Source organism: Myotis yumanensis, unplaced genomic scaffold (assembly GCF_028538775.1).
Source record: "Myotis yumanensis isolate MYYU_CA2020_CCGP unplaced genomic scaffold, mMyoYum1.0.hap1 SCAF_1, whole genome shotgun sequence".
Classification (NCBI taxonomy): domain Eukaryota; kingdom Metazoa; phylum Chordata; class Mammalia; order Chiroptera; family Vespertilionidae; genus Myotis; species Myotis yumanensis.
Window position 1 is genome coordinate 193,346,670 of NW_027223752.1, and position 13,889 is coordinate 193,360,558.

General features: G+C 40.9%; 1 protein-coding gene across 4 annotated transcripts in view; it reads right to left on the reverse strand.

The window, feature by feature from the left end:
* MTHFD2L (methylenetetrahydrofolate dehydrogenase (NADP+ dependent) 2 like) overlaps nt 1-13,889 on the reverse strand; it is a 102,311-nt gene that overhangs the window by 57,721 nt on the left and 30,701 nt on the right. For all 4 annotated transcript variants that reach the window (XM_070395057.1, XM_070395066.1, XM_070395049.1 and 1 more), the window contains one exon: nt 12,367-12,474. In XM_070395057.1, coding sequence (XP_070251158.1) covers nt 12,367-12,474 — 108 coding nt within the window. The remainder of the gene's footprint in view (nt 1-12,366; nt 12,475-13,889) is intronic.

Consider the following 13,889-nt stretch of genomic DNA (forward strand, 5'->3'; position numbering starts at 1 on the left):
TTTAGCTGCTTTTTCTGGATTAAACTGTTTAAATTTTAGATATTGTTGCAGAACACTCAGGTCTAAGCCTTCTGTCCATGTTTTAAATGGGGCAGGCTTTACTGTCTTTATCTGGTCAAGACCTGGCTGGTTTGACTTGCTGTTTAGCAGTCTTCCAGTCGTCTTCCAAACACTTTGGGCCAATTGTTTCACTTTTAACTAGTCAAATACTGTTTCAAGCTCAGTTCTTTAAAGACCTATTGTTCCTTGGAGAGAAAGAGTTTTACGGACAACTGACTGAATCCTGACCATCAATGTCTGTAGATATTTTAAAAATCTGTCCCAGTTTTAGCCAAAATTTATTGAATTGAAATTGTGGATGCATTTATTCAACAAAGGAAATATACAAATGAGCAAATATATATATATATACATATATATATACACACACACACACACACACACACACCAGAGGCCCGGTACATGTGGGGTCCCTCGGCCTGGCCTGCGGGGATCAGTGGACCTCTACACTGCCACAGCCCAACCTTACTAGCTCATTGGGCTCCAGCCTGCTGTCCACATCAATCCCACGCAGCACAAAGTAGTGTGTGACTGGGGAGGAGCCCAAGTCTGGGCTGGATGCTGTGCCGCTCCTGCTCATCCTGGCCCCGCTGCACCTGCCGCAGCTTCCACTACTCAGGCACACAAAGGGAGTGTCCGCAGGAAAGGCTTGCACCACCGAAGCTACACTCACCAGCTGTGAGCCAGGTGTCTGACGCCCATCTGTCAGCTGAGCAGCACTCCTGCTGTGGGAGCTGCTGCATTGAGAGTCTTCCCCCTAATGGTCAGTGCACGTCATAGCTATCAGCCTGTCATCTGGTCGCCTAGGCTTTTATATATGTAGATAATAAAATTGTACATAGGAATAAGTGCGAAGAAGAAAAGAATGCAGAGTAAGTGGATAGAGAGTAATAACATGGATGATATTTTAATAAAGTGATCAGGGACATTTGAACAGAAATTCGAAAGAAGTGAGCAAATAAATTATGTAAATAACTTCAAAAAGAGCATCCAGGTAGAAGGAAAATCAAGTGCAAACACACTGACACAGGAGCAGGTATGACATATTCTAGAAATGCAAAAGGCAGTAGTGGCTGCGGGTCAGAGATGGAGGGTGAGAGTGGTAGGAAATGAGGAAGAAGATGAAGCCCAGATTTGATCATAGAAGGGCTCTGGAATGAAACGTGCAGCTCTGGGCTCATTCCAATCTTCTGAGCACTCATCCTCAACCTTGATACCATTAGAATCTTCTGTTTTTTAAAAAATACTAATGTTCAAGTCCAACTTGTAAATATTATGATTTAATTGTTCTGTGTCGGGTTTAGGTAGCTATATTTTTTTAAAAGCTCCCAGATGATCCCAGTGGGGAGCAGGAGCTGAGAAACACTGGTTTAGAAGTTGGGAAAAGAAAAATGACCCAGAAACAGAGAATGAGAAGAAATGTCTAATGAAATAAGAGAAATTCATGCCAGAGTTAGCTTTAATCTGTGCTTAAACAATAAAAGCAATAGCTCTATAAAATTTTGCCATTTCATTAAATTTTAAAGCATTTTATACATATAATTCAGTCCATTACATAGTTTCCTGATTATAAGGACCCTTAGGAGAAATTACTCTTCGGTCTTAATATCAGAATATGATATTTTTTATTTTTAATCTTAAAGACACTTTATTGAGTAACTAGTTATTTTTTTTTTCCTGCTAAAAAGCTCTCAGGATAAAATTACTGATCCAATCATATAGCAAGCATAATTTATATTTAATTAAATAAATTCGCCAAATATATATTCAGCACCAGTATATAAAAAGCAATGTGATTGGCACTAAGAACATACCTGTGAAGATTTAATGATATGTCCAGTTTTAGCAGTAGCCATATTCTTGGCTCCATTCCAGTCCCAGCTTTCCTTTAAATTTTTCTTCCCTATTTCTCATTGGCATTGTGTTTTAGATATTACTATGGCCCACCTTAAATACTTTTTAGAATAAGTGCACCATAGCAGCGAATATGTATTGAGTACTTACTATGTGAAAACACTAAGATTTTTAAAGATATTAGCTCATTTAATTCTCCCAAGACCCTCGTATATCCTTATCAAACAGAAAAATGCAGAAGCAGAATGTGGCCTCTGGCAATGTGACCAGAGAGCTTGTGCTCCTTCCTACCAGGCTTTCATGCCCCAGGCGCCATCTTCACCACTCTGGACTGCAACTGTGGTGTGAGCAACTTGGCAGCTATACATGAAAGTAGGAGTTTTAAAGTCTTATGTTTTTAGGATCATTCTCTTCTATTAATAGGAATGAAATGTATTGGTATCCAAATGAATAAATTCCCCAGGTGACCAAATGCTCATGGTACCAAATTGCCAGGTCAGGGTTGAGGGCAGTACTCATGATTATGAAACAGATTTTAGCTACAAAAAAAAAAAGAAAAAATCAACTAAATTTTAAAGCAATAAGACCCCCCTGAAGCCTAGACAAAATGAACCAGCCAGCTCAGCCATGCGACAGGGGGCAAGTGAGAGCATGAGCCAAAGTATTGCTCTTCCTTTTCTAGTTGTTCTGACTAAAAGGTGTGGGTATGGGGTCTGTTTGGTAAAGTTTTACTTATTCTTGCATTTATTTCCTGCTTTTCAAGATTAACTGATGAAAATAAACTCAGGAATCTTACTAGAATGTCTGATTCTGTAAACATGCTTACAAGGTCATAGACTAAAGCTAAATACTAGTAAGCATTCCCAAGGCTCTTGCATTTGAGAGAGAAAAAACGCAGACATCTTAAAGAGCTCTCTGCTGTTACTGCCCTCTCAGTCATCCTTCCTCTGGGAGAAGGGTGGACCTCTGGGGCATACTAGTACAAACACAGAAAATATATAACTTTAGGAAAAAACAAATACTTTCAGGGTCCAATACTAAATATTATTATTCTCTCAGAGATGCAGTGCTTCCTATATTACTATAGTAAAGCCTCTGGGAACAACCACAGTCAAGATAAGTTTGGTTCTGTTTAATATAGATTTCTCAAACCAATTTGACAAATTCCTCTCCTCTTTTTAAAACTTAAAACCTATTTAAGATCTTGTGGTATGTCAGTGTTCTTAATAATACAACTTAGAAATAGCTGTATTAAACCTTTTATGATACCCTTGGCCTAGAATTAAGGTAAATTATTCATTCATTTATTGCACAGACTTTTTAGACAGTTAGATGCTGAAGATAAAATGGGAAGAAACACAGATCTGGTCTTCACTCTTGTGAAATTAATTGTCCAGTGAGTGTGGTGAACATTAATCAAATAATGACACAAATAAGTGACAATTACAAACTGATAAATGTTGTAAAGAGAAGTTCTTCAGTATGTCTATGGTGGTGTGTGGGGTGGGGTGGGAGGGATGATCAGAGAAGCCTGCTAATGGAAGTTCCACCTGAGCTGAGAAATAATGGGTGAGCAGGAGGGAACAATGACTATTTGGGATGCTGAAGGATGATGTAGGTATGAGGTTAAATCAGAACTGTGATGAGGGGAGGAGAAAATGAAAGCAATTCTGGGAAGTCCTGAGAATCTGCAGAAAAATTTACACGGGGAAACAGAAAAAGACCTTAGATGAAAGAAGAGCAACAAACTACAAGAATAAAAAACAGAAGAAACTTCAGAGATATTTATTGATCAAAGAAAATGGGGCCTACATTCTTTTTTTTAGCATTTAGTAACTTTATAAAATTACACTGTTTGGCATTAACTAAAAATTTTTAAGTCATCAGATCATCATTTATAATTATGGCATGAGTTATTTTTTTTTTGTAGAGAGTACATATTTTTCTTCTAGATTTTAGATATTTTTAATAACTTCAAGTAGGAGATTTTTTATTTTTGCTTGTGAGGTAAGAAATGAAAATTAGTAACAGAAGGTAAATAATAAAAATACAACAGTAACAGAAGGTAGACAAAAAAGGGGGCTAACCTTCATATATAACTATAATTAGAAATTGTTCATCTCTTCCTTCAACTAAGCTTTTTATTATAGAAAACTAGAGGCCTGGTGCACAAAAATTTGTGCACTGGAGGGGGGATCCCTCATCCTGTCATGCCCCCTCTCACAGTCCAGGAGCCCTCAGGGGATGTCCTACTGACGGCTTAGGCCCGCTCCTCTGTGGGAGGTGACTGAGCTGATCAGGGGAAGGTGCCACCTTCATCACCCCACTGCTGCTGCCACTGCAGGCCGCAGTGGCTGCTAGGCCTGAGCCCGGGGCCTCGCAGCCGCCGGGACTCATGACTGCCTGAGCCCACAGCTGCCTGAGCCCACAGCTTCCTGAGCCCAGGCCTCACAGCCGCTGTGGCTTTGTCCAGATGGATGTCCAGAAGATGTCCGTCCTAATTAGCGTATTACCCTTTTATTAGTATAGATTCTACCCCTTTGCAGCACTTTGCACAATTACAATGATTAATCATTCATAGCTAATTGTTTAATGGCTGTCTTTCCTAATAGATTATAAGTGTAAGAGGACAGGGCAGTATCTGACTTAGTCACCATAATATGCCCTGTGCTTAGTCACCAAGAAATCAGTCCATCTGTAAGAATACAGCATTACATGTCAGCAGCTCGAGGAAAAACAAGTTAGTCTAAACAAAATGATAGACTCTAGATGTTTTACTGGAAAACACTGTGACCTCTTTCAATGAATGCCGTCAGCAACCACTTGCCCTCCCTTCCCAGTGTCATGACTTCTCCTCTCCCATTCCTGATGGTGATGAGGCACCCTCCACCCCTGTGAGCTGATTCTTGGGGAAAGGGAATCTTAAGTAATACTTCTACATAAATGCCTATACTTTTAGAATATTAAGAAATTTGTGTGTGGTAAGTACCTAGCTTCTCTCCCTCCTCCCCTTCCTTGCTTCTATACAGGAATTTTTTTCAATAAGTGACAATATTTTATTTTAAAACCCTTGCCTGTGGTCTTATTTTCTATAATGCTGGTACAGTAGTTGGCACATAGGAGGCGCTAAATAAACTTTTATTAATTGACTAGTTATATTATAACATACCAAGTCCTGTGCTAAATTTCAGAGATACAAAAAAAGAATTGAGAATTTCACATTTCCCATGTGTGTAAGAAAGGGGAACAGATAGATAACTAATATATAATAGGTCTAGTATTGTGTCTACAGTATAGACAATGTGCAAAACTTAGAAGATTTGGGCCACATGTTGAAAGATGGTGAGACGTGAGAAGAAAGTTGGTGAGTAATGGGAATTGGCATGCAATGGAGTGTGTAATAGCAAAGAGGCATGGAAGAGATGATGTGTTTGGGAAACAATGTTTAGTGCTATGGGCTTCTGCATAAGGTACCAGAGAGAAAATAACAGGAGGAATGGCTGAAAAGGTAGGTTGGAGCAGACCACAATAGCCTTATGAGTGGTGCCTCTAACAATTAGGCATACAGATTTTAGAAAAAGGATAGTTTGTGCTGGTAATATAATAAATGCCTCCGAGGCCATGGCAAAAAAAGAAAATGAAAGGGAAAGAGAAAGATTTGGACTTCACTCTACATTTTAAATAATGTTTAATGCTAGTTTCAACAGTGTAATAGTCTCCATTGTTTGATGTGAGAATACATTTTTTCCAAGTATCGTGTTTTTCACATCCTATCTGGCTGAATTTCAGAGATGTTGAAAGTGGGACAGTACTCTTACTGTGCAGCTCAGAAAAGGAGACTTGAACAAGTATTTGTATTTTTCTATTGCTTTCCACTATGCAAACTCAAAGCTATAATTCACTAAAGTCTAATCAACATAGAAGCATCACAAAACATAATGTCCTAGTATCTCATCATGAGAATTTCTAACTTAGCATCATGGGATGGGGGGAGCAGAGAAAAATGCCTGCCAACCTCCCTGCCCCAGTTTGACAATGGTTCATTCCACAGAGGCAGCATCCCCCTCCACTACCAAGGCTAAGAGTCTCAGTAGTGATCGCTCTGCATGACCTCTGCATCTCTCGGTGATCCTATTTGGCTCCTCTCTTTGAAAGCCTAGAGTGCCCGGCCCCACCTGGCACTGAACTGACCTTAATCACACTTACAACACACACCATGTGGCACTGCCTTGAACATCCACTCCTGTATTGCTACCTGAAGGCACCTCCTGTAGGTCGGAGACAATGCTCTTGGCTGGCAAAACTGTTCATTTTCCCATCTGGAGCCAATTTTCAAAAAGAAAAGGCATTCTACTAGTAAAATATCTTGAGGTTTCCCATTGACACAGGGTGCTCCTTGAATAAAAAGTACCTGATATACATAAAGTTGCAACCGAAGGGCAGCTTGAGTGCAAAAGCTGAACAATAATGCAGAAGCAGTGTCTGAAAAAACAGTGTCCAAAGATGAATCCTGAAAATGCTGACTACCAAGTCCAGCAAATATCACAGAGAATAAGCACTGAGTGCAAGCTGCCTGAATGAAATCAATACCACCCCTGGGTCCATAGAACTGTAAGCAACAGCAATTGGTCGCTGGCCCTTTTAAAATGCTCCTTTAAAAAGTCCCAGCATCAATGCCACTCAAATGATACCACAACCTTTTAGTTAAAGGAGGCACATATAACCCATGTTGTCGCCATGCCATTTAGGGATCTATTTAGATGAGATGTCCTACATAAAAATATAAAAATATGCAGGAAGAAACTTGCTAATTCTCTAAATGAATTTGAAATAAAATCATATTCTGTATCCATTTGGTGACAAAATCATAATGTTTTGGTCATTATGGCACTTTGTTATCTGAAGGGCAAAAAAACTGTTTTAGAGTAATTGCAGAACTCTCTCACTTCCTCACAGTAAAGTTAAAAATAAAGACTATACTAAAGCCAATGGTATTTTGTTTTCATTCTGAAAGGAGGTTACTCTATACAAAGAAGTTAAAAGAATATACCGTGGTCACAATGGTACTCAAATATCTTAATAAGGAAAGGGGCTCATGAGAAGAAACTCTCCATTCTCAGTCTCTTTATGTTCCCCAATTAACCAGACACTTCCCTAAGCAACTGGAATGTTTGCTTATGGATGCCAAATTTCATTTTGTGCCACTGAATATAATTTAAATCATCCATCTACACTAATAAAAGAGAAACATGGTAATTGGCGTACGACCGCTACCCTTCCCATTGGCTAATCAGCGTATCCTTATGCAAATTAACTGTCAGCCAAGATGGCGGCCGGCAGCCAGGCACTGAAGCGAACAGGGAAGCTTGCTTGCTTCAGTGACTGCGGACTCCAACGTTCCCCGCCTCACTTGCCGGACTCTCAACTGCAACTCTAAGCAACTATTACTATGTTGCAAATAAGAAGCTAAACAAAACTGGCTTTCAGTCAGCCCCGGGCCGCAACATTGTATCCATGTTTTCAGCAGCGAGGCCTCAGAGCTAAAGCTGGCCCAGAATAAAAAAAAAAGAAAACAAGGAGCGGTTGGGAGCTTTTAGTCAACTGCCAGCGGGAAAACAGCCCTCAGCCCCTCAGCCAGCCTGGCCAGGCACCCCAGTGGGGACCCCCACCCTGATCCAGGACACCCTTCAGGGCAAACCAGCCAGCCCCTACCCGTGCACCAGGCCTCTATTCTATATAGTAAAAGGGTAATATGCCTCCCGGCACCGGGATCAGTGGAGCAGCAAGGCTCCCGGCACCAGGATCAGCGTGACAGGGGGCAGCGCCCAAACCCCCTGATCAGCCCTGCTCTGTGCCTGATAGGGAGCTCCCCAATCCCCCGATTGCCCTGCGGCTCTGTGTGTGACAGGGTGCAGCGCACCAACCCCCTGATCGGCCCTGCTCTGTGTGTGACAGGGTGAGGCGCCCCAACCCCCCGCCCCCACGGGCCCTGCTCTGTGTGTGACAGGGTAGAACCATAACCTCTCCATCGGCCCTGCCCTGAGTGTGACAGTGGCGGTGCCCCAACCCCCTGATCAGCCCTGCTCTGTGGGTGATAGAGGGTGGCGCCCCAACCCCCCCACCACGGGCCTTGCTCTGTGTGTGACAGGGTAGAGCCATAACCTCCCCATTGGCCCTGCCCTGAGTGTGACAGGGTGCAGCGCCCCAACCCCCTGATCCGCCCTGCTCTGTGTGTGACAGGGGGCGGTGCCCCAACTCCCCTATCGGCCCTACTCTGTGAGTGACAGGGGAGAGCTCCCCAAACCCCTGATGGGCCCTGCTCTGTGAGTGACAGGGGGCAGCGCCCCAACCCCCTGATCGGCCCTGCTCTGTGCATGACGGGGGTGGCACCGCAACCTCCCCATCGACCCTGCCTTGAGTGTAACAGGGGGCGGTGCCCCAACTCCCCAATCAGTCTACCCTGAGCGTGACTGAGGGTGGCACTGCAACCTCCCGATCCGCCCTGCTCTGTGCATGACGGGACAGCGCCCCAACTCCCCAATCGGCCCTGCTCTGAGCCTGACCAGGGGCTGCACTTAGGGATTGGGCCTGCCCTCTGCCACCCGGGAGCAGGCCTAAGCCAGCAGGTCGTTATCTCCCGAGGGGTCCCAGACTGTGAGAGGGCACAGGCCGGGCTGGGCCCCCCCCCAGTGCACAAATTTTTGTGCACCGGGCCTCTAGTACTTATATAACACGCCCACCACTACCATCAAGACTATAAGCTCCTGGAGGACAGGAACTATTTCTCATCTACTCTCTATAAACTGCATAGTGGCTCCAATGCCATATTGTCCGCAAAGCCTTCTGTGGAGATGTATGCTCAGCAAAAGGTATTCACCTTTAATACCCTGCTGCAGCGAGTACCCACACTACCCATTTATTTCACAATTCTAGCACATGCTCAGTCCTATAAATATTTCAAGCCCTTGATAAATTAAAAGCAGCAATTTCTCACAAAACAGCAGGAACCCATGTCCTAAATAATCAAGAACTAAAAACTAGCCCCGAATAGACACATATTATATCAAGCTAAATTGCAGTATGGCCATTTTTCTAGTGCAATTATCTATGGCTTTAATATACAATGAATCATTAGGGTCCTGAATTTCTTCTGGCAAATAAGTACAGTGTGAGCTGAATGCTCAACATCGTGAGTGTCATGAGAACAAGTTCTATAGATCTGAATTGACCAAGCTAATCCTCCTGCATTATTGCTATTAGCCAACAATGCACACGTAGTTATTACATATAATTACTGCTCTAACAGACATGGGCATTTGAAATATTAACTTTCCCACAGACTCCAAATCTTCAGTAAGCAGCTCTCAAAAATTCAGTATATTAATCATGTATGTCAGCACACTCCTGTTAAATATGCATGCGCTTAACCACCACTCATGTTACAAATTGTCCAACATAATTTTAATATAATTTATTACTCTTTAGATACTGTAATTATAACGGCACCTAGGTGCCACTATAATAAATGCAAATTCAATCAACTGGCTTGTAAGTAACCACTATTATATAACTAATTCCACTTTAATTCAATTTTTAACAGGCATTCAAGTAAGAATATTTCATAACACAAAGTATAAAATGTTTATAAACTTACTATGTTTTATGACATAGGAGTGTCTAATTTAAAATTAAATGAATAAAAGGTAAATTGATTTTCTTAGACTTAGACAAATAATTAAAAATTAAAATATATAAAGAAATTAGCATACAATATATTGATATCTATAAGAAAAAGTATACAAAGTATGGTTTGTAGTATAATGATGTCATATTTCTAATAAAATACTTTATATGCTTTATAAATTCCCATTCTACATTTATGAAATTATTATAACAATGACTAGATTTGACCTAAAATAAAGCAAACATAAAACTTGACAGAGAAAAAAAATTTTCAAATGAAGGTGAAAAATACATTATTAACCTTGGATCATGTTACTCTAAATTTTATGATTAGTATGGTCACAGATCATTAACTTGAGCACAATAATGGGAATAATCATAATAGCCACATTTCATTTATACCAAGGGTTTACTTAACTCACTGTGTCAGGTACTGTAATTAGTGCTTTGCTTTCATATCTCATTTAATTTTCACAATAATCCAGTGAAGGATATATTAATATTATACACATTTTACAGATGAGGAAGTGGAGGCTTACACAGATTAAATGACTTGTCCAAGGACACAGGGCTTGGCAGGAGAAGGGTCTGACTACAAGTCTATCCTCCAAAATGCAGTCAGTACTCAGCTCCCAGCTCTCCTCTACCAGAGTGACCTTGGGTAAGTCACCTGAAGTCTCTAAAGCTCATTTCCTGTAGCTGCAAAATGCAAATTATATGACTATACTAGAGGCCCAGTGCACAAAAATTTGTGCACTCAGGGGGTCCCTCAGCCCAGCCTGTGTCCTCTCACAGTCTGGGACCCCGGGGGATTGGGCCTAAGCTGGCAGTCAGACATCCCTCTGGCAGCCCGGGAGCCCTTGGGGGATGTCCACTTGCCAGCAGGGAGCAGGCCTAAGCCGCAGTCAGAAATCCTTAGCGCTGCTGAGGAGGCAGGAGAGGCTCCCACCACCACCGCTATGCTTGCAGCCATCAGCCTGGCTTGTGGCTGAGCAGAGCTCCCCCTGTGAGAGCACACTGACCACCAGAGGGCATCTCTTGCATTGAGCGTCTGCCCCCTGGTGGTCAATGTGTATCATAGTGACAAAGTCATTCCCAGTCGTTCTGCTGTTAGGGTCAATTTGCAAATTACCCTTTTATTATATAGGATAGAGGCCTGGTACACGGATGGGGGCCAGCTGGTTTGCCCTGAAGGGTGTCCCAGATCAGGGTGGGGATCCCACTGGGGTGCCTGGCCAGCCTGGGTGAGGGGCTGATGGTTGTTTGCAGGCTGGTCAAGCCCCCCAGTGGGGAACCCTCACCCCACGGTGGTGTGGCCAGCCTGGGTGAGGGGCTGATGGCCGTTTTCAGGCTGGCCACGTCCGCAGGCTAGAAGCAGGTATCTGGAATTTATTTAACTTCTATAATTGAAATTTCTAGCCTTGGTCTGGCTCGAAGCCTGGGTTGCCAAGGCCCTCCTTGAGCGGAGGCCACTGCCAGTTGGAATAGGTATCTGGGATTTATTTATCTTCTGTAATTGAAACTCTGTAGCCTTGAGTGGAGCTCAGGGCCGGCCAGGGCAGGTGGGAACCTTGGCTTCCTCCATCGCTGGGGGCAACCCAAGCCTCTGCTCACTCCAGCTCCGTGGCTGCCGCCATCTTTGTGTTGGAGTGAGGGAGTGGTGGTTAATTTGCATATTACTCTTTTATTGGATAGGATGCCAAAATTATTGAGAACTAAATAAGATAGTTTATGAGAAGGTTCTGTGAAAGTTTAACAGTTATGTTAGCTATGTTATTGTAATGTTATTGATGAGATCAAATGAAATGTTGAAAACGAAAAAACTGCTTATTAGCTCTTGGGCAAGATTTTCCAACAAAAATAGTATTCCTAGGTGAACTTTCCTGGTTGTTTTACCTTGCTTAATGTAGAAACTATCACATGAAGGTAACTATGAATCAATATTTTATTATACTGAAAAGATAGATAAGCCCCAATAGAGTAAGTTAGAAGTGAATAGCAAAACTAAAATGTAACTTTGTAGACAATTATCATGAAAATTGTTCATGCCACAGATTTGGCCTTTCTCATTGAAGAGCTTTTTGCTTTTCAAAACTAAGGCTTTTTAAAGTTACCTGGAGTCACTCTCAGGGTCTAATTTACTGTGATCCACATACACATTTTGCTTTGTGGCAATATTTAAATCCTTAGAACCAGGAAAGAAAAACAATATTTTAAAATCTTTATCATTCACCATTTTCGATAAGTAATGTATTCTCATCAGGCTTACTTTTTCATAGGGCTTTGTAGCTTAAAAAATTATTTCATATGCATTATGTCAAACCAGATCCTAAAACAAGTATTTTAAAATATGAGATCAGGAAACTGAAATTCTCTAAGGTTAATAATAAGAAATCTATATATCTATACATTGCTGTTGTACATGTGTGTGTGTGTGTGTGTGTGAGAGAGAGAGAGCGAACATACAGATGTCTATCATGAGATTTTATGTAGCTACTGGCTTCCTACTTTTCTTAATATCTGCATTGTAAATGATCTGAAGAAAGTATATATAGCCAAAAAAAAAAAATAGAAACAAAAAGGCCACATATTTCCAGTAATTCCTTTCCTCACTTTCAATGTGCTCATGTCATTAGATGAGGAATAAAGGACACCTTCATTTGCAAAACCTACAAATACACTAAGTCACAATTTCAAATATCTAGCTTTTATTAATTCAAGAAGTAAAAAAGTTGTAAAGGTATATGGAATCTCAAAGGTCCCACCTACCTCCTGGTCGTTCATGGTCTCCATCAGTGTGTAGAAGCATGGCAATGGGCATCCCTACATTCTTGGACCTTCCAGCCACAACCACATTTTTCCCAAATGTTTCAATTCCTTAAAACACAGAGTTTGATTTAGATAATCAACAAGAAGCAAGTACACATTTGAACAGTCAACTGAAACATTCTTTAAAATTTTCTAATTGAATCTGAATTACTGTATGGCTTGTCTATGATGTGTCCACATTCATTATTTGTAAATATTTATTTTATACCTCTTGGATTTGTCACTTCCTCTCTGATTATGTCCTCATGAAAAAAATCACAAATATTTTCAAATTGCCATTAAATTGCGTTTTAAATATTAAGGTTTACATGAAGAGTTAGAAGTACTGAGACTTAAATGTATTAACTGCTAATTACAAAGTAAAGTACAACAATGTCAAGTTTCATTGAGAACAACTGGAATAAAATAAAGTGGGGGCAGTATTTTCCACAAAGCTCATGCACTTTACTTCACAGGAGAGCAGCACTAAACTTAGGGACCTAAGAGGTATGAAAGATAAAACTTGCAGATTTAACACTATTTACCACTTTGGGGCATAGTTTCTCATAAGTAAAATGAAGAAGTTAGAATTAAGGGTGTTGCTTTTTCTCAAATACTAAAATTATCAGAGTATAATTCTAGGATTTGCTTTCCTTTGGAAATTTTCCCTTTCATTTGGAAAACAGTAGATTAGAAAGGAGATGCTGCCAGAAATGGAAGTGACGCTGGCGGAGCTCTCACAGGTGTACAGAGATGTTTGCCTCTACACTAATTGACACCATATTGCCTTAGGGGTCAGTTAATGTAGGGCAGTGGTTCTCAACCTGTGGGTCTCGACCCCTTTGGGGGTCGAACGACCCTTTCACAGGGGTCGCCTAAGACCATCGGAAAACACATATATAATTATATATTGTTTTTGTGATTAATCACTATGCTTTAATTATGTTCAATTTGTAACAATGAAAATACATCCTGCATATCAGATATTTACATTATGATTCATAACAGTAGCAAAATTACAGTTATGAAGTAGCAAAGAAAATAATTTTATGGTTGGGGGTCACCACAACATGAGGAACTGTATTAAAGGGTCGCAGCATTAGGAAGGTTGAGAACCACTGATGTGGGGGTCAATTTACAAATGGCATTTAGAGCACAATTCAAGGGTAAATGTTTGTAATAAAAACCTAGGTCATTACAGATGATTCAAATATATTCAGCACATTCTGTTTTAAAGGTAAGGAAAAATATAATACATTTTATAAAATGTACATGAAAATACATTGATTTTAGATTAAAAGTAGGGAGGCAAACCTACTATTAAAAAATTCCCTACAAGATGCAAGAGTGGTTACCTGTAAGCCAAGTATATCTTATTTTGGATTATTCCTCGCCTTACAGAACTTTATATCTTTCTGCAGAATCAGTGGGATTGAAGGGGTTCCATCAAGGCAATGCACAAGTTCTCAGTTTGGCTCTTAGCA